The 22,057-nt window shown below is 50.3% G+C and overlaps 1 protein-coding gene across 4 annotated transcripts in view; it reads left to right on the plus strand.

Annotated features, from left to right (window-relative positions):
- Positions 1-22,057, plus strand: part of SFMBT2 (Scm like with four mbt domains 2) — a 172,807-nt gene that overhangs the window by 62,770 nt on the left and 87,980 nt on the right. For all 4 annotated transcript variants that reach the window (XM_016136408.2, XM_016136406.2, XM_016136405.2 and 1 more), the window contains 2 exons: positions 19,817-19,905; positions 21,535-21,781. In XM_016136408.2, the coding sequence (XP_015991894.2) occupies positions 19,817-19,905; positions 21,535-21,781 (336 nt within the window). The remainder of the gene's footprint in view (positions 1-19,816; positions 19,906-21,534; positions 21,782-22,057) is intronic.

Raw genomic sequence — 22,057 nt, forward strand, 5'->3', positions numbered from 1 at the left:
GAAAGAAAGAAGTAAAATCGTCTTCGTTTGCACGTGACGTGAGCTTATGTATAGGAGATCCTACAGACTTCACCAGAAATCTGCTAGAACTAACCAACAGATTCAGTAAAACTGCAAGGTGCAAAGTCAACATGCAGAAATCCGTCGTGTTTCTATACACCAACAACAAATCGTCTGAACAAGACCCGAAGAAAACGGTCCCATTCACGACAGCGTGAAAAACAATGAAATACTTAGGAATCGCGTTAACCCAGCAGGTGGAAAGATCCGCACGTACACCGAAAACCGTGAGACTTCGGTGAGAGAAACCGAAGGAGACAAAAATCACGGGGGGAGAGAGCCCGGCGCTCAGGCGCGGAGGAGCTGGTGTCGTCAGATGACTCACGCCACCTGCAGGTTCAGCGAGGCGCAGCGGAAAGACGTTCTCCCGTGCCCGAGGCCACGGAGCCCACGGAGGGTCCTCTGCCCCACAGCCTCTCCGGTTTCATCTTCCACGGCTCATCTTTCTGACCTTGTTGCAGGCGGCTCGGCTCCTGCGCCATTGCGCCAGTCTGCCAGGCTCGTCCACACCCCGGGGCCTTTGCACGGGCCGCCGCCGCCGCCCGGGACCCCCTTCCCCCGGATAATCGCACCGCTCCCTCTCGCTTCCTTTAAGTCTCTGCGGAAACGTCGCCTTTTCAGCGTACCGGTATAATCTGGCGCACCCTGGCCGGTTTATCATCATCTGGCATGCAATGTCTTTACCAGCCGAGTCTTCCTGTCCCCCAGCCCGGACATCCGGACGTGAAGACAGGAACTTTTTTATGGCTCTGCTCACTGCCCTCCCCTCAGCATCCAGGCCGTGGGCTGACTAGACGTTCTTGGAACGATGTGTCTGTCATGTTACGGCTCGGGGCGTGTTTAACAGCCATCGTGCCAAACTTCTGCCTGCTCTAAACCTGAGACCGTGGCCGGTGGCCGTCCCGGGGATTCAGGCATTTCTACGTGGATGAAAAAAAGGCAGACTTCTTAAATGTGCGACTCACAGATACACATGTAATACCTGAAGAATTTCATGGGGGGCGATTTGGGAAAAAAGATGTCTAAAAGAGTTTTTTAGGGGGACGAGACTGGGCAAAAAAGGTTGAGGAACTGTTGTAGGCAGAGTGGATGGGCGAGGGCACAGAATGCCACCGCGTCACCGTGAGCCCGCGAACCGTGGGTTCGTCTTCCCACGGTCAGCCAGTGTGCGATGGTCGGACACTGAGCAGTTATACGCTTATGCCGAAATAATTCTCATCTATTCCGTGGTCATTGTAAGTCTCAGGAAAACAAAAACAAAAACACCTTTTTTTTTTTTTTTTCTGGAAATGGCGCGTGTTTTTGTGATATTACGCCAGCCAGTTGTGGGTAGGCTGGTCCTGCTTTGCGGTGTTTCGTGACTACCTCGCCGATCCTCAGGCATTTATGCCAGAATCAAGTGTCTTTTCCACCCAGAGATACAGCTTTGTGCGCTACCTCATTCTCATCAGCATCCTTCATGCACCTTCTCAATCAACTGAATAGAATTCAAACCTGATATGCGATGTGCTTTGGGCCACACCCACGAGCCTTTTCCATGCGCAGCTTCATTTCGCCGCGGACACCGACCTTTGACATTCTCCGCCGCGGACTGTCGGCTTGGCTGTTAGCTCAGGCCGTTGTTGCGTCTTGTCTGCACGACCGTACCCACTCCCTCCTGCTTGCTGAAGCGCCCCAATAGCGTGTGTGTGGGCGGTGGCGATCCTTCTGCTCATAGAGTTTTGGCTCATCAGTGCCGCGGTCTGTGTTTTCCACATGCCGGGCTGCCTTTTTGGGACAAAATGTCTAATAACTGCTGTTCCTTCACTTCAGGGTCTCATTCTTTTTGATCCTGAAATGGTTAACGTTTTTTTGTTTTGTTTTGTTTGGCGAGAGCCACGTCTGTCTTCCTAAGGATTAGCAGTACTCTGCTTAATAGTTATATACGAGGATGGAGACTTAAAAATTGTACCTTCTTAGCGTCAGGAGCGATAGCTTCTAGAGCTGTTGTTTTCAAGGCAGGGCTTGGGTACCCGAAGCAACACAGACCCCTCCAATACAGAGGACCAGGTCATAAGCATTCAAACGTGGGTCTCTGATGCCACGAGAATGGAGAGAGTAAGTGGAGCATAAACGCCGCCTTTTTTCCCCAAAGGAAAAGCTCCGTTTGACCTTGACGGTTAGGATTCGAGGGCTATGTAAGGGGGAACTTTTGAGTGGTTAAGAGGAAGAAAAGGGGTGCATTTCCAGTGACCCTGATTGGCGAAGCAGGGGTCGGGTTATCATATGGGGACATCACACCGGCAGTCCATCCAGCAGATGAGGCCTTTGGGGCGTTCTTGACCGTGACTCGGCACACGCGCACACGCACGTGGCCACACACACACACACGCGCGCGCGCAAATATTTCACCGCACAGTGAAATAGAGCATCCTTAGACGCATCCTTGTGTTTTACGTGCCCATTTGCGTCCCCCGAAAATGCCTGCGTCGAAATCCAGAGCTCGGCCCAGACGCACCCAGAGGAAGGGTTTCTGGCCGGATGTCTGCGCGCCCGGGGCCCAGTCACGGCGGCACGCGGCACGCGCCATGGCATTTTCCTTCGCCGGACCGGCAGGCGGTGCAGCCTTAGGCAGCGTGGAGGACGCAGCCCCGTCGCCCCTTCAGAGAGCGGCCGGGGTGATAAAGTCACGTCTCAGTACCAGGAGCGCGCGAGGCACAAATCCCAGGGGTGCCGCACTGCGAGGGGCGGGGCTCGTTCGCTCCGTGGGAGGGTCCCTTTCTGTGCCTGGCCTGCGTGCTCAGGGCTCCCCGCCCTGATGCATCAGCGTCCGGCGTCTGCCCTCAGCCTTCCTCGTCCGTGGGGCTGCGGTGGGAACGGTCGCCTCGCACTCACTGCGTTTCGAATTCGTTTCTTCACGACCCAACGCCGTGCGCTTCCGCCCAGTGCAGCTACATCCCCGGGAACGGAATTCAGCGATTTTCGTTTCTTTCGTTGCGTGCCCCGAAGCGGGGCAGAGCGCCCCGCGTCCCCCCGTTTCGGCCGTGCGACACGGCCACACTCGGGGGCGTCCCCCAGATTTCCCCGAGTCTGTGTCGTTTCCCGCCTCGTCATGTGGAGGCTGCCTGTCGTCTTCTGAACTTCGGTCACGTAACACGTTTCCCTGGCAAGTCATTAAAACCCCCATGGCCAGAGCTGTGTCATTACCCACGGGGAGAAAGAAGCCCGGCCTGAGGTGCAGGAAATACCGTCCCGCAAGGGTGACGGCCCCTCATGGTGTCGTCAGCTACAGGCTGGAAACTCAGCGGACCGCCGGGCCGAGGACGGGCGTGTGACGGCAGACCCCGTCTCCTCATTTGCTGATCATGGGTGGGTGCTGAGGTGCGCGTAGCCGAAGCCCCCGAGTCTGTGAATCATGAGGCTCTTTTTGGCTCGCTGTCCAGGGCGTCGGATCCAGGGCCAAATTTCTGGGTCCCCACGTCCCTTTTGCTCCATTTCACGTGTTTTCCTTCTGGCCGTTCCGTTCACTCTGGTCCATCTCCGTGGCCCTCTGGGTCCCACGAACGTGCAGATCCCGACGGTCCCCTGGTTTCCCCAAGCCCTGTACCGGGCTCCAGGAGGAGGTGGCTGCTTGGGACCGTGGCCGTGGCCTCTTGGGACCAGAGCAGCCTTATGTAGTTGATGCAATGCCGTTTGCTCGTGAGTCATGCCTTAAGGGTCATCATCCAGCGTTGATGAGCGGTTTAAATAAACTCTGAGCTCAGGAAACGGAAAGGGTTCAGCTCACGGTTTCTACGGTGAAAAGAATTAATTCCCACCCGTTACAAATGAGCTTTTCAGAAGTCGCCGAACAGCCCGTCTCCAGCTGTCCGCTCCTTCCAGCAGCTCCATAAATCCTTTTTAAGAGGCATTAAAAAGTGCAGTGACAAGTGTAGTTACCGCCGACGCATTTAGCTCGTGTATTTTATCTACATAATCTGATTGTAATTTATATTTCTTCAGCCCAGAGAAGGCAAAGCCATTTCTTACGGCCAAATTTCTCTTGTCAACATGACGTGAGTAGGATATCGACTTTCGGTGAAGGGTGGTGATTAATCACGGCAGCTCGTGGGGAGATAGTTTATTGCTCTGTGCAGCTGAGTGACCGCTGGTGGAACTGTGAGTCAATCAAGACAAACCCAGGTGGGTTAGTCACTCCTGCAGGATGTGATGGATTTATTAGCCAAATTCTCTTTTAGAAATCACTTTACATTCTCAGCAGGCGGATGTGCAAATAGAAAAATTACGAGTGGCCGTCAGTGGAAGGATCTGTTAGTTGGCCAACGAGAGTCCAGCCCACTGAATGTGACAGTGAAAGATAAACTACCAAGAAAAAACCACGGGAAATGTTTAGCTGAACAGTCATCTCGTTAAATGCAAAGAAGGCCATTATGTTCTCAGTGATTCAGGTGTTTGCTGGTCTAGGAACACTTTAATCCTGTGTATAATTACCCAGATAGTGTCATGGGATTTAATTTTTTTTAATTAGTTATATATATATATATTCCCCCCCACCCGGGGAAAATTCTGCCAGCCTCATAGGGACGTGCCAAGCAAGGTTCGTTTATATTTTTTCATATATTTACCACTTTATTTTCTTGTAATTCATTCTTACCTCTTAGAGTTTTCCGTTGGGATCACTTTCCTTTCATACGAAATGCATCCTTCACGGTTTCCTGTCGTAGGGGGCCGTCGTAGAGAAACTCAGTTTTTCTTCTTGTCTCCAGAGGTCTCCATTTTTTTTTCAGGACATTGAAAAGTGCTTTTGCTGTGTCTGGGATGCCGGGGGGACAGGTGCTTTGTGGCGGCACCCCGACAATTCCCGTCCAGTCTCCTTGGCTTCAACTGCTCAGAATTCACTCTTCAGACCAATGGTCACTCCTGTGAAGGAGAACTGGTCTTTTGCCCTCCGGTTCCTTGTAAGAGTCTCTTTGTTTTGGGCGTTCCGTGGTTCCGCTATAATGTTTCTAAGTGTAGACTTCTTTTTATGTGTTACGTTATTACGATGGGCTTATCGAGGTTGCAGGTTGTCGTCTGTGAGCGACTCTGCATATTTGCGTTTCCTCGTCCTCCGATGTCACCCCTTCCTTGTTCTCGCTGTCACCTTCGTAGCACTCGGGACGGGCGCGTCGTAGGCCTAAACCTGCAGGTGTCTGAGTTTCTCTCGCATGTCTTCCTCTTTGTGTCCACGTTGCATTCCGTGTCATTTCTTTGGGCCCGTCTTCTGCATGTGTTGTCTTTACCGCCTTAATCTGCTGTTAACCTGGCCCTGGATTTTTAAGTAAAATCACTGTCTCTTTAATTTATAAAATTTCTATTTTTCCCTGATTGTCTTGATCATTTTTATGGGGGTTTGTTGCTGTTGCTGTTGTTTCTTGTACAAATCGAACTCCTTTTAGTTCCTTAAACATAGTAAGTATGCTTAGCGCCAGGAATATCTGAAACCTTGAAGGTCTGATTTTTTCTCCTGTCTCATGGATTTTGCCGATGGCCCTCGTATATCGTGTGTATTTCTTGCGTGTCTTGTCTTTCCTGATTGGTCAGTAGAACCGGTTGGCGCTGCCTTTGTGACTTGACTGAGGACTAACCGGGCGAATGAACTCGTGGCATCACTGAATGGTGACTGGTTCCTAGTGAGCTCTTAGCCAATAATACCTGTTGTGAGACTAGTGAAAATGATAATGATCACTATTGTTTAGTGACTATTGATAGTAAGTAAGTTTGTCTCTTTAAAAAATTTTTTTTGAGAACTTTATGGGATTTCTTTAAATGCCAGCTTGAAGATGGAGTCTTACAGAAAAGGTTTGCGTTGGCTTTTGCGTTGGCTTCTGTCAGGCCACCGTGAGCAGATAACCCACTTCCATGACTTTTCAGCTCGAGGGGGTTCATGCCACGGGGCCGTTGGGAGGGGCTGGCTGGTGGGGGAGACTGCGCATGGGGTGCTCCCCCCACCCCCACCGCGCCCTCGCCCGCTCCTCCCGCTCCTCCCCCTCGGGGCCGAGGCTCTGCCGAAGGCCCTGGGCGAGCTGGTTGTTCCCAGTTCTCCCCTGCACTTCGGGGGTCGCCTCGGAGGTGTGCGACTTGGGTCTCAGCTGCGCAGGGGGAGACTCGCGTAGCGTCTGCCCTGGGTGCGGTCCCGTCCCCACGGGCTGGGCCGCTGTCCCCAGAGGAGATGGTGGCTTCCCGCTAAGCTTCGTTTGCCCAGCTGGGTTCTTGCTTTCAGTTAATTTTGGGGTTCTGAGTATTCTTTACTTTTTGCCAGTTCATCAGCACATTTAACTCATACTTTTAAAAGAAAGCATTTTTAGTCGTCTTTTCCAAACTTTCGTGAATAGTTGTTTGTAATTCTTTTTTGAGTGTATAAAGGGACGCAGACGGCTCTTCTTCCACTGCTGAATTTTGCCATCAGGACAGAACTGGGTGACAGTCGTGTTCAAAGCTGTAATACAGTCATTACCCGTCTTCCTGGGGCATCATCTTTGAAAGATAATAAGTAATTAAAAGCACTCTTTTTATATTACATTAAACCCCATGTAGATTTGTAATGAAGTAGAAAGTGAGGTTTGCAAGCATATTTTTAGTATAAATCGTGACGGCTCCAGGAACTTTTGCCCTAGGGTATGCCTAATCCCCTGCTCATAGTTATTAGAGGTGCTTTAGGATGAGAAGGTGGGGCCGGCAATTTTAGTTATTGCCCCCAGCACCCCCACCCCCCAATACCTAATGAAAATTACAGATGGCCTTTTAACTTGAATCAGTGTGACAGTGCTCTCGGTGACGGCCTGGCCCTCGGCGGCGGCCTGGCCCTCGGCGGCGGCCTGGCTCTCGGTGACGGCCTGGCCCTCGGCGGCGGTCTAGCAGCTGAGAACGTCACAGGGAGAGAGAGGCCTGAACCGGCCCCATTGTTTTCTCGTTCCCTGCGTTGTCATTGTCATCAGCAGAGCGTCGTTATCAGTCCCGATAACACCGTTCTGTAGCGGAAGGAGCCGTGAGGTTTTCTGACCCTCCCTTTCCCGGCCCCGCTGGGGTTCTCTCTCTCGGCAGGAGTCAGCCGTGTGCTCTGTCCCAGGCCGGCGGCCACCAGTGGAGACGAGCAGGGCCGTCTGGTCTCTGCTGCAGCAACTTCGGTCACTGTCGTACCCGAGAGGGCCACAGGGGACACCTGAATGAATGGGCGTGGCTGAGCTCCAGTAGAACTTACTGATGGACACTAAAATTGGGATTGTAATTTTCATATGTCATGAACTATCGATTTTTTTTCTTCAACCATTGGCACATGTAGAAAGCATTGCTGGTTTGCGGGTGGTGGGGAGGATTTGGCCCATGAGCCCCACCCAGTTCGCCCATCCTGTCACATAGCATCCTGTGCACCCCTCCAGCCTTGGGGTCAGTCCACGAAACCGTCCTCGACTCACGTTTTCCGGTGGCTTCTCGCTGACCCCCATTGGCCGTTATTTGCATCTTCATCATGTTAAGACAGAGTTATGTTTCGATAACAGTTCCAGCGACCTTCATGGAAATATCAATTTTTAATCAACTCACGTAGGCTTCGTAAGCCAGTTGGGAAACGAATCAATTTTAAGTTGATCTGCAGTACTACTTACAGTTTAGTAAATAAATGACATATATCAAATGCGCATAGCGCTGCAGGCTAATTTCTTTCAAACTCTCCTTAGAATCGTGTGTTTTAATAATTGCGCAGCCCTTGGCCATGGTTTCCATTAGCTTCTCCACCCCATCTCCTCCCTTGAATTTATTTTCGACGTGAGTATATGGAGATAAGATGTTTTTAATGATGGGTGGTGCTTGGTTGGTACTTAGGCATCGATCAGATAGTCTTTAGTACGTGCTGGATGTGTAGACTCTCCCGGGCTGGCAAGCCCTTCCTCACGGTCACACGGCTAACGCTCAGGATGCGATAGGCAGGTCTGAAACGGGTTTGTTGTGGGACCCTTGGCACAGAGCTGGTTTGCGAGTGGGGGGTTCACCGTGACTGTCCTCGGTCTGGGCATGTGTGCTTTGCCCCGTCTCTTCTTGCTCGTGGGCCCCCCAGCAAAAGGGCCACGTGTGTGGCCCCCAGTCTCTCAACGGGAGGAAGACGTCACGGAACGGGATCTCGCGGTGACTCTCCCAGCGCCCCTGGATCCTCAGGGATGTGCGGACGGGAGGGCCGCGCTGAGGGAGGAGGCAGTCCTCCTGATTCTCGGTGTTCTCGCGGAATCTTACTGTTCCTCCCGCTGTGGCTGGACGAGATAGGTTCCCGGCCAGCCTCTTCTGGGACTGTGTTTATTTAAACACTCGTAAGGTCACCCTGGGATGATGGCGTTGAAGATAACTTCTCTGCTTTTTTTTTTAATTTATGCAGAAATAGTCTAAAAATAGCAAGACTTGTAACTCGGGATGGTTACTGAAAGAGCTGTTTCTAGATTAATGCCATGTGGGGCTGGTTTTAAATCTCAGCAGTTAATTGTGTTGGGGTTGTTGATGTGACAAAAATCGCTGAGAGCTTGCGATTTTTTTTGACGAGCCAGTTCCAGGTGGCGGTGAGGGCTAATGTCTAAACAAGGGCCTGTCTCGTTATACACTTCCTTCTTTCAAAAATCTCAGTTTACCTTATCTTCCCCCTTTGGAATGAATAATGGTTGCAAAATCAGCAGGAAATTTATTTCTTTCCAGTTATCTGGCATGACTTGTTTGTTCGCCCCACAGAAGTTGATGGATTAATTGCTACTTCCGAGGCTGACATAACTTTTCTTTTATTAAACAATGATGAATCTCACCTAATATGGTTTTATTGATAACAGAAAGTAAACCATAAGTTAATATGTTGTATTTCATGGCTTAAAAATGATTACTCGTAAAGTTTCATTTATATAGACATAATTCGATCTCATGTAATTGATCGTAGAAAATTCAGGAAATTTGTTCGGACTCTGTTTATGGCTGAATTCTTGAAAATGACCTGCCACGTACAATAGTCCAAATGAGTTCTGTTTATGTAATAAAGCAGGCACTTTCTAGTAAGCACTCAAAACGAGTTATCAACAGCTATAGGAGCAGTGTATCGTAAACACAATTTTTCTTGAAATGTTTTGTGGTATCCTGTCATAGCATTTTTGGTTGGTCGGTTGGTTTTAAGAATCAGAGGCCGAAACCCTAGGGACTTTCCTGTTTGAAATTTCTTGTTCAGTTACTGATGATCTTAAGAGAGAGAGGGAGGGAGGGAGGGGAGGGGAGGAGGGAGGGAGGGAGGGAGGAGGGAGGGGGGAGGGAGGGAAGGGAGGAGGGAGGGAACCCGCTGAGACACACCTCTCTCTGTCACAGCTGCTGTTTGCAGACCAAAGGCGGCTCTTGTTCTAGGCGCTGGGACCGCTCAGCTTTCCTTCTCCGAGGAGGGAAAGCAGGCCTAATTTTTATTCTTTCTGAGAAGTTTTCCTGTCATAACCCCCTGACTTATGGTTTCGAATCACGATTCCAGCACTGTGGAACGCTCCATGTAATTGTTTTTCTTAGACCTTCTCGTAACAATGAAGGTCAAGCCCGCCAGTTGCCTAGGTATCTCCGTGTTTGGAATAGTCCCTGAAACTCCTGTTCACGGTGCTCAGGAACTTCACCGGGGCTAGCCCACGGGTCAAGGTTCAAAGTCACGGCCAGCTGCAGAGCCGTGAGCGCTCACTCAACTACATAGCTGAGTAACATTCCTCGAACTCTCTGTGTCTGAGTGACGAGTGGTCATGAATTCTCACAGCATTCCTATGGAAGGAACCGTGACTTGGGGTCCCCTTAAAAAGACGGATTTTTTATTATTTGAAGATGGGTTCAAACCGTAAGAAGCGAGTTCGTTACTGAAATCTTTTAGCCGCACGAGATTTCGAGGGCAGGTGTGTGGAGTCATTAGTGGCCGGTGAACTATCCGGGACCTTTCGATAGGGAGGGGACGGAAGGCAGGCGGCAGGCAGGTGCCGCCGTGAGAAGCCTGAGGCTGGCGACGGGGAGGTGCCTCCCGACGGGAGAGACGGAGGCCGCGGCGCGCGGACGGGCTCGCGAGTCTCGTTCTGCGTTTGAGCAGGACGTATGTTCTCCAACTTGGCGCGCTCTCCTGGGCCTTACTGAGGCCCTTGAACGATGTCTCATGGCCCCTACGCCCTCTCTCCCTGTCCTGTGGTCAGGATGGGTTCTCGTCCTCACGCCTATACCGGGGTGGCTCTCGAGGTTCCCCACTCTTAGCCCGATTGTTAAAACAACTAAACCCGTGAGTTGTCGCACGTTGATGCTGCGGGGCCACTTGGTTGTCCTCCGCTCTCGTCAGGCGGCCTCGGGGGGAAGCAGCGGGGGCGTGGCTGGGGCGCCGGCTCACGTCCGGGGGGCCCGGTTCAGGACACGCCGCACAGCGGGGCCAGGAGCTGGAGGTACAGCAGCGGGGAGACGAGTCCGGCTCTCGGGGACCTGACGCTCCGGCCCAGACGACGGGCATGTCGGCACGCCGCCGGCCACGGGAACCCGGGCTCTGGAGGAGGAGATGACGGCGAGGTGCACGGGACAGGGAGCGACGGCGGCCGGTCGCCCACGAGGCGTCGTTTTCCATGGTGTGCGCGCGGGACAGGACGCCCTCCTGCCTGAGCGGAGGACGGGGCCACCCTTGGGCGTGACGGCGGGAGACCGTCCTGCGTGGAGGAGGGGCCCTGAGCAGCGGCGAGCTCGCTGTGGTCGAGGGGCGACACGGGCCAGCGGAGCCGTGGCCCCAGGGCGCCGTCGGCCGTGGTGGGGAGGAGGTGCTGAGTCGCCAGGGTTTGGTGCATCCCGAACACCAAATAGACGTTCTTTCTAATCAGAACTGCCGCGTGCGTTATCTGTCGGGTTAGGGGAGGCCAGATCGCCTCACTCTTGGAAGCCGCGTGGGGACACTCATCGGGCCCCCTGTGCCAGGCACGAGGACGAACTGCGGCCACGAGGCAGAGCCCGTTGTCCTCCCGGAATCCGCAGTCTCGGCGTTAGCTGCACGGAAGGAGGACGAGGAAGGCACAGTGCTGTCCCCAGAGCCCCGGCCCGACGCACGCAGGGCCTCCCCCAGCACCGCCACCAGAGCGGCGCGTCTGTGACGATCCGGGACCCTGCGGCGACTGCGGCCACATGTCGTCATCGCCCAGAGCCCACCGCTGACATCGGGGTCGCTTTTGGTGCCGAGCCTTCTGTGCGTTTGGACGGGTGCGTGATGACGTGTGTCCGCGGTTACAGCCTCGGACAGAGTAGTTTCCCTGTCCGGAACGTCCTGTCCTCGGCCTGCCCGTCCCTCACCCCCGCTCCCCGCTGAGCCCGGCTACCACCGCCCGTTTCACCGGTCCATCATTTCGCCTTTTCGGGAACGGCACATAGTTGGAGACCCGCAGTAAGTGGCCTTTGCAGACTGACTTCTTCGACTTGCCACACGCATTCAATGTCCTTCTCTGTCTTTCTGTGCCCTGACGGCTCGTTTCTTTTCAGTGCCGGATAATATTCCGTCGTCTGGGTGTAGCACAGTTCATTTATCCATCACCTGCCAGAGGACATCTCGGTTGCTTCCGAGTTCTGTCAGTTAGGAGTAACGTCGTGCTGTAAATATCTGCGTGCGGGACTTTTTGTGTGCGTGGACATAAGTTTTCAGTGCCTTTGAGTAAATGCCAAGGAGTGTAGTTGCTGGGTTGTAGGGGAAGAATATGTTTAGTTTCGTAAGAAGGCCCCCGACTGCCTTCCGAGAAGTGGCTGTGCCGTTCTGCACCCTGCCCGCAGGGAGTGGGGGCCCCCGTGGCCCACACCTTCCCCAGCATTTGGTGTTGGCAGCGTTCTGGATTTGGGCCGCTCTGCTGGTGTGGGCCGGCATCTCCGCGTGGCTTTGATTTGCATTTACCTGACGACCTGTGATGCGGAGCATTTTGTCATTCGCTGTCTGCCACCTGTATGTCTTTTTTTGGTGAGGAGTCTGTTAAGGTATTTAGCCTTTTAAAAAAAATCGAGTGGTTGTTTTATTTTTCTTTTTTAAATTTCGTTTTATTGATTTTTAAGATTTCTTCGTATGTTTTGGATAACGGTCCTTTGTCAGATGTGTCTTTTGCAAATATTTTCTCCCGCGGCTTGTCTTCTTATTCTTTTAACGTTGCCTTTCACAGAGCAGAAGTTTTAAATTTTGATGAAATCCAGCTTATCAGCTATTTCTTTCATAGGTCGTGCCTTGGCATTGTACCTAAAAAGGCATCGCCATAGCCCGAGATTGGAAAAACGGACATCTTGACAGTACCGGGTCTTCCTATCCATTAACATGGGATGTCTGTCCACTTATTTACCTTCTTTGATTTTTGTCATAATTCTTCCTTGCTCTGGGGAAGTCATTCTTTTGTTCCATTCATTCCTTCAACTCATGCGGGAGCGCAATGTACTTTACTCAAAGTCCGCCAACGTAGATGTGAATCACATTCAAAAACATCTTCGCGGAAATGTCCAGGACACCGTCTGACCGAAGATCTGGGCACCGCGGCCCAGCCAAGTTGACACAGAAAGTAAACCATCCCAGGCAGTAATGCGAAAGCTGTTAGAAAATAAGCCGACTTGTATAATTAGATATACACAAAGGGCGTGTTTATGTAAATCGTATGCAAAATGGTTTCTTTCTTTTAAAAACACACTCCTAGAGGGAACATTGGGGAGGTTTGAATGGAAGCTAGTTTGCTGTAGCAACAGAAATAACTTCACAGGAAAAAAATAAGTCAAGTGTGTGCAAGAGAGAGAGAGAGATGCCTATGAGAATAAAATCTTCACCAAGAAACTGTCTTATTCCATTGAACCCAGAGCCCTGGACCCTTGTGATATGTCAATTGAGTCTTGGCAGTTCTGCTGCAGTGTGAAATAATAAAAGACCTGTAGTAATTTTTTCCTAGTGGAGAGTAAAAAGAGGCTGGCTCTGTGGAGGGTCATCCTTTACAAGCAGGAAAATGTTTAAAGCGAGAGCAGAAATGTCTGTAAAGTGAGAGATTAGCTAGAGAGGAATTGGAGAAAATGTGCAAGAACGAGAGAGATTCCATATTTTATCAGATGAAAATCTCTCACCAGTGAACAATGATAATGTTTTAAACGTCTCGCAATAGTTTTAGAGGCTGTTTATCTTCCAGGCTCTCAAAGATAGGATGCAGGGGCTTGCGAGCTGTGCCTGCAGAATGCTGGAAATCGTCGATATCCGCATGGCTTTTGTTTCGTGGGTCTCGGGTGTTCTGGTCCTGGGGGACTTTAGAGAAGGCAGGTGGTCTCTTGAGGATCAGGTGTGCGTGTGTAACTCCTTTGTATTTCTCTAACTTCTGGGTGATGCTTTTACCTTAAATGAGCCCGGTGGGCAGATACTATGTGCTCACTCAGACAGACGGAGGACCCCAGAGGCATGTGCTACCTCATGAGATGTTTAATGGTGACTCAATTAAATGGACGGTCTCTGGCTTTCTAGGTTATGGACGCTGAGACTAAAATCTTCAGTGATAACTTACATCATAGAAATAAATAAGATAAAGCAAATGAAGTAAAGAAATGGCAGTTTATTTGCAAATGGTCGTGGTGTACTCGCGTTAAATCGAGTTTTATTGAAAGGGCTCTTCCATGTGAATTCAACAAGTTCTATTTCAACCAAAGATCGGTGACACAGAAACAATTTATAAAAATACCTAACCTGCCAGTCCTTCCTCCCTGTGCCAAAAATTTGTTAAGCACCTACTGTGTGCAGCTGTTATAGGCATTGGGCGCACAGTAGTAATGCGATGGGCGTGGGTGCTTCCTAGCCTCGTAGCGTGGACAGTCAGGCGAGGACCGTCATTAGATAAATGAGGACAGACGTGTAATTAAGTCTATGAAGGGGAAGAATTTGGGGTTCCAGGAGAGAGAATACGGTGGCCTTGGAAGTTAGGGGGGATCAGGGAGGAAGTGGTGGGTGAGATGGGGAGCTGTCGTCTGGGAGAGATGGGGGCAAGGAAGAGGGTGTGGAGAGCCTGTGACGGGGCCCTTTAAAGGAGTTCGGAGAAAGCCCAGGGAAGAGTAACGGGGAGGGGCCCAGTCACGCCGGACGCTGGGCCAGGCCGAGGAGTTCGGCTCTCACCCCAGGATTCAGTGGCCGAGTGACAGGAGCTCACGTCTCCGTATACAAGACTTGTGCCAGAGACGTCTGTCTGTAGCTTTCCTCTTTCTTGTTATCCTTACCAGCTTTTGTGATCGGGCCGATGTTAGCCTCGTAACGTGTGGGGTCTCGCGGTGATCGCGCCGAGCGAAATGAGCCAGACAGAAGACATTGAGGACCGTGTGATGTCACTCGTGGGCTCTAAAACTAAAAGCGACCAACGAACAAAAACTCAGAGACGTGGACAACAGATCCGTGGGTACCAGTGGGGGAGGGGGAGTGAGAGGGGGTAGAAACGGGTCAAGGGGTCACGTATACGGTGGCGGAAGATTCGACTTGGTGAACGTACAGTGCAGTACACGGATGACGTATTATCGATTGTACACTTGAAACCTGTATGATTTTATTAACCAACATCACCTCGATAAATTTGATTAAAAATAAAAGGTTCGTACTGAATATCATATACGAAGAGCTTTACTATAGCAAACAAAAAATATCTAACACATATAAAGAGCTCCTACAAATCAATATATGTATATATATATATATATATTTTTTTTTTTACAAAAAAGACATCTCTATGGAAAAACAAACACGGGATATGACTCATTAAGTTTCCAGGAAAGAAATTTGAATTGCGATAATATCATGATTCTAAACCTCTCGGACTCCGTGATTCTCGGCCTCGGGAAAGGGGTCTGGTGTGTGGAGAGGAGCTGGCAGCTGTTGGCATCGCTGTGATTGAAGTCACGTGGGTGGGTGAAATTATCCGTGGACAGACCACAGAGCGAGGAGACAGGAGAGCGAGCCCTGGACCAATTTCTAAGCGATCCCGGATCGTCAGAAGTTGGGTCGACGAGGAAGTCAAGGGAACCGAGACGGCATGACTGGAGAAGAAAGAAACGAAGGTCCGTTTTCTGTCCGGGTGGCCCGCAGAGAGGACGCTGCGTAAGGGAGGAAGCGGTCAGCTCCTCCCGAGAAGGCGGAGGCGTGGGCCGGTCTTCGATGACCAGTGTGGCTCGGTGGCCTGGTAGATGCGGGGGAGGAAGGTGACTGGGTTGAATGGGGGGTGGGGAGTTAAGTCTCCTTTGCTTAGGTTTGGTTTTGGAGGAGAGCAAAGAAAAAGGGCATTAACTTGTCAGAAAAGAGGGTTTAAGAGAGTGTTTTAAATTAAAACAACAGGCGGTTCTAGAACTTGTAGATTGATGCTTTGGCCCCAGGATTTTTTTTTTTTCATGCTGCAATTTTAAGTCGAGTTGCCGAGTGTTTGAGGGGCCGCAGGTGGAGAGGCAGAATGAGGCAGAAATGGATGGGGAGGGGGTGGCAGAGGGTGAGAAGGTCGCTGGACCCGGACATCAAGGTCGGGAGCGCGTGCTTTCTAAGGACAGGGGACAATGGTGAGGTGGGGGTGGCACCTTCAGGCAAGGGTCGCTTCATCTCACGTGTGTCCCCGATGAGGACACTCCTTGCTGATACGCCCCCAGGTGGCACGGGATGCCATTCAGAGGAGCTGCCCAGAAAACATTCTGCAGTGCCCCAAATCCTCTTGACAACACATTACAGCAAACAGGTACGTCGCGAGGCATTTGCCTTATTTACACAGGCAGAATAAGATGCGCTAAGAGCTTGTTAGAATACGATCATGAAGGCGCAACTTGCGTGACTTGTAGGAGCAACTTAAGCCGTGGAGAGTAACGTTGCACAGCACTAAGCCAGGTCGGGGCGGCGAAATCTGGCCGGAATGCTGAGTTTTGTGATTGCCGTCTCGACTGGGCTGTTTTTCTGGCTTCTGTGTGCCTTTGTGCATAGCGTCAGGAACAGAGTTGGCTTGGGATGTGGAGGAGACGCAGGAGCGACGTAGTATCTGTTAGAAAATGAGCACACATAGCCGCGTGTGCAAACATGCATGTCGACGTCAGCGCTGTGGGCCTGTTCTCACGAAAGACATCATGTGAATGCAGACTAATGATCTTTGCACACAGCGTGTCCTGTTGCGTTCTGTATCAGGTGACTGATTTTGTCATCGGGTGAGGAAACAGGAATAGAGGCAAAAAAAAAAAAAAAACGAATGGTTTATGTTAGGGATTATTTTCCATAAGTAATTGAGGGGGTACCAGTTTGTGGGTGTTTCAAGACATGATCGCGGTGGCCAGAGTAGCATCCATATCCAAACCGGGAAAGGGAAATGAAGAGATTTCACAAGCTAGAAACTGCCATCATCTGCTGGGAGGAATCTTTATTTCAGTTACGATTTTTCAAATTAATAAGATATTAACTGTATGATTTTATATCCATGGCTGTCACTCTGTACCCATGATCCGATTACAGGTTGGTTAAAAGTTAAATTTGGATTGCGAAACATTGATAACCTATAATCAAAAGTTAGTTTGAGACAGTCCACGTACACTCTTCTGAAAGAAAACTTAACACGTTATACAAATATCCGAACGCATTAAAGAGGAACGGATCGCTTGCATTATCAAAGAACACTTCACTTTTGCGAACGTCGAGACCGTACACCTGAGTGACAGGTGCCCCGGGGAGTTTACATTTTGTTTTCTCATTCGATCCTTACGACCAGCCAGTGCAGCAGTTGCCATCGAAAGTCACACGTGACCCCACAGTCAGCTGATTTCAGCCAACACTGAGGAAAATTCTTAGTGAGGCGTAGAGCGTTAAGTGCGGAAGGCATAAACACCGACCGAGGAGTCGAAGACTACGGCATGCATGTTAAATGTTTAATTATGTTTAACGAAGTGGGGTTCGCATCACTTATTTTTCCTGTTTTAACCTCATGTCTTCACTCGGGGGTCTCTGCCATTTGCTTCCGACGATTCTTAGATAGCGTCTTTGTGAAATCCTGCTCTTCGGCGGGAAACCGTGATACTGCTTTTTTAATCACACGAGCACATTAATGCCACTGAAAGAGCCTGGAAGGCCGAATTGAAAACGTCTTCTCTGATCTAGATGTGACGAGGCTCAGGGATGTGCGCGCGTGTATGCATTTTATCACATTCTGCACCTTTGGCCTTTATCGGGTTGCATTTATTATCAAGGACAGGAACACTTGTATCTACTAGTTTGGACCGCGGCCGTGTGTAAAGCGGTCCGTTGCACACAGTAGGAGCTTATCGATCCCGTTGAATCATTCTACGATCTATCTTCTTATCTGTAGGAACAGTTTAATTTGAACCCTCTATGAAAAATTAATGTAGATTCTCTCCTTAAAAAAATCTCCGAGGGAAAGAACTCTATAGCCTTTTATTCTTAATAATAAGCGTAAGTGTTCCCATTTATAATTTAAAATCCACTGAGCCTCTTCTTTTCTTTAGCAGAAGTCGGCGTTAAAAAGACATTTTCCCGATAAGTCGCGGGCGGCCGCCGCCTCGCATCTTGCTGTAAATTCCAGTCTCTGGAGAGCTAGGAGATTCTGTGCATTGAGCACTCCTTATTTACCCCCTCTTCCTCCAGCGGCCCCATTGGAGTGATAGTAAAGGAATAAAAAATACATCAACCGACAACAAGAAAGACTTGAAGAGGGAGCAGTGCCGAGGGGAAATCGCAAAACGTGTCCGGTAGCCTGCACGCCCAGCCAGCCTCGAGACTGCCCACGCCCGTGGGGCCGCGGGGGGCTGTGGCAGACGGAGTCCCGCAGGCTCGGGGCTTTGAGCGCCAGGCGGCTGGGAGCCCCGGTCCCGTGTGGGGCCGAGACTCTCGGGGTTTAACGGGATGCCTGCAATCAGAACGGTTCTCGGGCTGTGTCTCCCCCACCCCAGGGTCCAGCCCCGTGTTTATATATGGCTTATATGTGGTTATATTTTATGGACATATGTGTCTGTGGGCCTTAGGGCATCTTAGAAGCAGAATGTTCTTAGCACCATCATAGTGATGAGGAAAGAGTAGGAGAGAGATTGAATAAATTACTCTAAGTCACAGAGGCCACCACGGAGCCACCGTGAGCTGTGATGTCACTCCCCGCCCCGCACCCCCCCATCTCCCCGCCTTTGTGGCCTGCTGTGGTTTTGGAGCTGCAGAACCATTCCCATGCCCCCCGAGACTCGAACTGTTCACAAAGGCTGAGTCCTGGGTGCAGCCGGACGGCGCCCAGGCCTGTGGCCCGTCACGTGGCCTGAGGTCGGAGTCACTGTGTGGGCGGAGAGGCGGCTTCTGGCTTCCTGCAGGTTTTCTGAACCCAGCGGTGCCCGGGGAAAGCTCAGGGCCGTCCCGGATGTGGGGGTCCATAGTGGGGCGCGCTCAGGTCCGGGGTTCTAAGCACTCGTGTTCAGATGTTGGCCCCCAGGGTCTGATGCTGCTGCTGCTGCTTTTTTTTTTTTTTAATTTTTTTTAAGGTGACACTGGTTAACGAAATCCAGTAAGTTTCAGCTGCACACTTTAACAGTAAGGACTATGTATATTTACACTGTGCGTTCGCCTCCCGTAGTTAAATATCTCTCTGTCACCACGTATTTGACCCTTTTTACCCCATCTTCCTCCCTCCCCCCCCGACCCCCTCCTGTCCATGTCCCCGAGTCCCTGTCTGTCCTGTCCATTTGTTGCTTTTAGGTTTATATCCCACATATAAGTGATATCACGTGATTTTCAACCTTTTCTGTCTGGCTTATTTAGCTCAGCATGACTATCGCGAGGTCCATCCATGTTGTCGCAAATGTCAGTATTTCATCCTTTCTTACGGCCGAGTAATATTCCATTGTGTACATGCACCGCGGCTTCTTTAGCCAGTCATCTGCCGTAGGACGCTTCGGTTGCTTCCATGTCCTGGCCACCGTGAATAATGCCGCCGTGCACATTAGTGTGTAAATAAATGTCTTTTCGGATATGGGTTTTCAAGTCTTTGGGGTAAACACCCAGCACCGATACCTCGTTTTCCGAAAGATGTCTCCGACACCTTCCTCCCTCATTCCCAGAGCTGTCCCCACGGCCTCGGGCCCTGCCTCTTCGGTCCTGAGTTACCTGCAGCCGCCTCTACCTTTTTTCCTGCCGTCGGCCTCTTGTTCCCTCTCAACCTTCCTTCCGTGGCCAGGTTCGTGCCACGCAGAGGTGTCCTGTTTCCTAAACAGCCCGGGTGACCCTCGGGGCTGTCCCTCGGGGTGCTGTGCCCCCAGCGTCATTTCCCAGGGTGCTGTGCTAGGCTGGCGGCCACGGTGCTTGTCCACGTCCCTCCTCAGGCATCATCCTCACTAGCAGGTGCCACCCCCTGGGTCTGAAACACACACCCCCACCTGTATAAAGCTGTCGCGTGACTCAGCCTGGTCTGCTTCCCCACCGTTGGGACGTCTGCCCTTCACCGATCTCTTTCTCGTCACCTCCCATATCGCGTTATCTTCGCTGTCACAGAAGTTTCTGAACAGGCTGGAGGATTTTTTCTTCCCCGAATTTTCTTGATGCCCAGCTACGTCTAAGGCACCCGCGGGCGTGAAGTCACATCGTCGGCAGGCGGGTCGTCGCAGACTTGGGATTTACTCGAGCGCGGCGCTCCAACTTCAGAGAGGTGTTGGCATGACACGTGTGTGCAGGAAGGCGCTGCGGCTTGGAGTTTATTTGCTGCTCCGCGGCTCTGCTAACGCTGCGTTTTCTCCTTTGTCTTACCAGCGATCAAAGAGAAGTACACAGACTGGACAGAATTCCTCATCCGTGACTTGACCGGCTCCCGGACGGCGCCCGCCAGCCTGCTGGAAGGTGTACGTATTGTCGTTACACAGTTACCTAAACTCAAAGCGTATATCCTTCTGCAGGTGCACGTGCACACACAGAGAGCCTAATTTCCCCCTTTTCCCGAATCGCTTAGGTTACCGATTCTAGTGGCGTTGAAAGATCTTCATGTGTGGTCTAATCAATACATGAGAAACTCGTCCCGATAGGAACGCATTTTTAGACAATGTGTTAGAACCAGTCCCCACTATCCTACCCTATATTAGTGAACGTAAGTAGATAAAATCGTACAGAATAACTGTTCTATGTGGTTGCCATCCCAGTGTACATAAGATCCAGTCTAGCCTCGGAGTATGTTGATAAATGTTTTCATTAGCTCTTCCATTCTGGGCACGTGACCCTAAGATTTAAACACACGTGTTAAGTAATAATCGAATTAACCTCTCACGAAAACAAGAGGATAAATGGCTAAACATGTTTAAATGCGATTAAAGTAATTTTAAGGTACTGAAAAAAGAGTTTACTCTGAAAGCTTGCTGGTTCATTTGAAAATAATTTTAGGATAAAACATTGTAATTTTACTGTATATAATAGAACAGGAAGAGGAGTGTACTCTGTCATAAATATTGAGTTCCACATCTGAAGGATTTCTCGGAAAAAAGTGGTAAACACAATGAATGACAAAGAATATGATGTGAATGTTGACAGTATCATTGTTCTCTTAATCTTAACCATACATTTCCCTTGTCTTATGAAAGACTGATACTTTTTGAACACCACTGTCTAATATATTGGGTTATTTGGTTTGGTTTCGTGAAGATTTTACCTGGTATATTTGTCTTAATGGCTTAATTTAATCGTTTGGTTAACAAATCAAAATGATGGTTATTCACCCTTTCAAAAAGACAAATTGTCTTACTCCGTTAGTTAAAAAAAAAAAAAAAAAAAAAAAACGTATTTGCCTCCAAGGCCGGCTGAACAAACACCCTTTTCATATGCCAACTTATGCTCAGCTAACCTGGTTGCTTAGATGAGGCAGTAATTATATACATGCTCAAAACCAGCTCTCGGGAGAAATGTAGGGATCACTTTATGTGATAGTCTAACGTAACAGGTGCCATTTCCGAGTATGCGATGTGCCGTCTGCACACGGTCACGCTTTACGCACGCGGTCAGAGCGTGAGACGGTCTCGCTCGCTCCGGCCGCGGCCGCCGAGACGTGCGTGCCTTGCGGCCGGGCGTCAGGCTGCCGGCCCGTGTTCGATCTGTCCGTCTATTGGAAAAGGGGACATGCCACTTCTTTCCTAGCTCGAGGCAAATTTGGGCGTGACCCCTCTTAAAAGCATACTCGTTTCTGACGAACACGGTTTTATCCGGGAAGGGTGATTTGTTTGCTGAGAACTGAGCACACACTGTTATTTCCTATAGACTTGTGGTTTTTTGGTTGTCGTCGGGTGGGTGAATGGAAGTGTGTGGGAGGCGGGGGGGGGAGGGGAGGGAGGGCCGCGGAAGGGATGGGGGGGCGGAGGGGAAACACCAGACTGTTTGCCAATAGCTTGGATGATGGTGTGAAAAAATATTATCTTCTGCTGTCATCTGTTTCCATGAGAACCTTAAAATAAAGTTTAAAATAAGGAGTTTTGCTTCTGTTTAAACAGCCTCTGCGAGGGAAAGGCCCCATAGACCTCATTACAGTTGATTCCTTACTAGAACTTCAGGATTCTCAGAGTCCTTTTCAGTACTGGATAGTTAGTGTGATTGGAAATGTTGGAGGAAGATTACGCCTTCGCTATGTGGGATTGGAGGACACTGAATCCTATGACCAGTGGTTGTTTTACTTGGATTACAGACTTCGACCAGTTGGTTGGTGTCAAGAGAATAAATACAGAATGGACCCACCTTCAGGTAAGGGCTGACGCTTTTGGCTGCTGTGAATCGTTTTAGAAAAAAAAAGATGTACCGTTTTTCTGGATGTGTCTCTGGAAAATGTATGAGCTCTGTCGTGCCTTGTGCATCCGAGTATGTGACTATGAAGCGTTTCAACTTTAGAGTGCTTTCTACAGAGACTGAAACCCAAGACCTCGATTAAGAGCGTTTTAAGAGGAGGGAGTGGTGGGTGGGGGGATTTAGAGGTCCGTCTAGCTCATGATCGCTGGTTCAGAAATGAAAGGCACAGCGGAC

Source organism: Rousettus aegyptiacus, unplaced genomic scaffold (genome assembly GCF_014176215.1).
Source record: "Rousettus aegyptiacus isolate mRouAeg1 unplaced genomic scaffold, mRouAeg1.p scaffold_m13_p_10, whole genome shotgun sequence".
Lineage (NCBI taxonomy): Eukaryota > Metazoa > Chordata > Mammalia > Chiroptera > Pteropodidae > Rousettus > Rousettus aegyptiacus.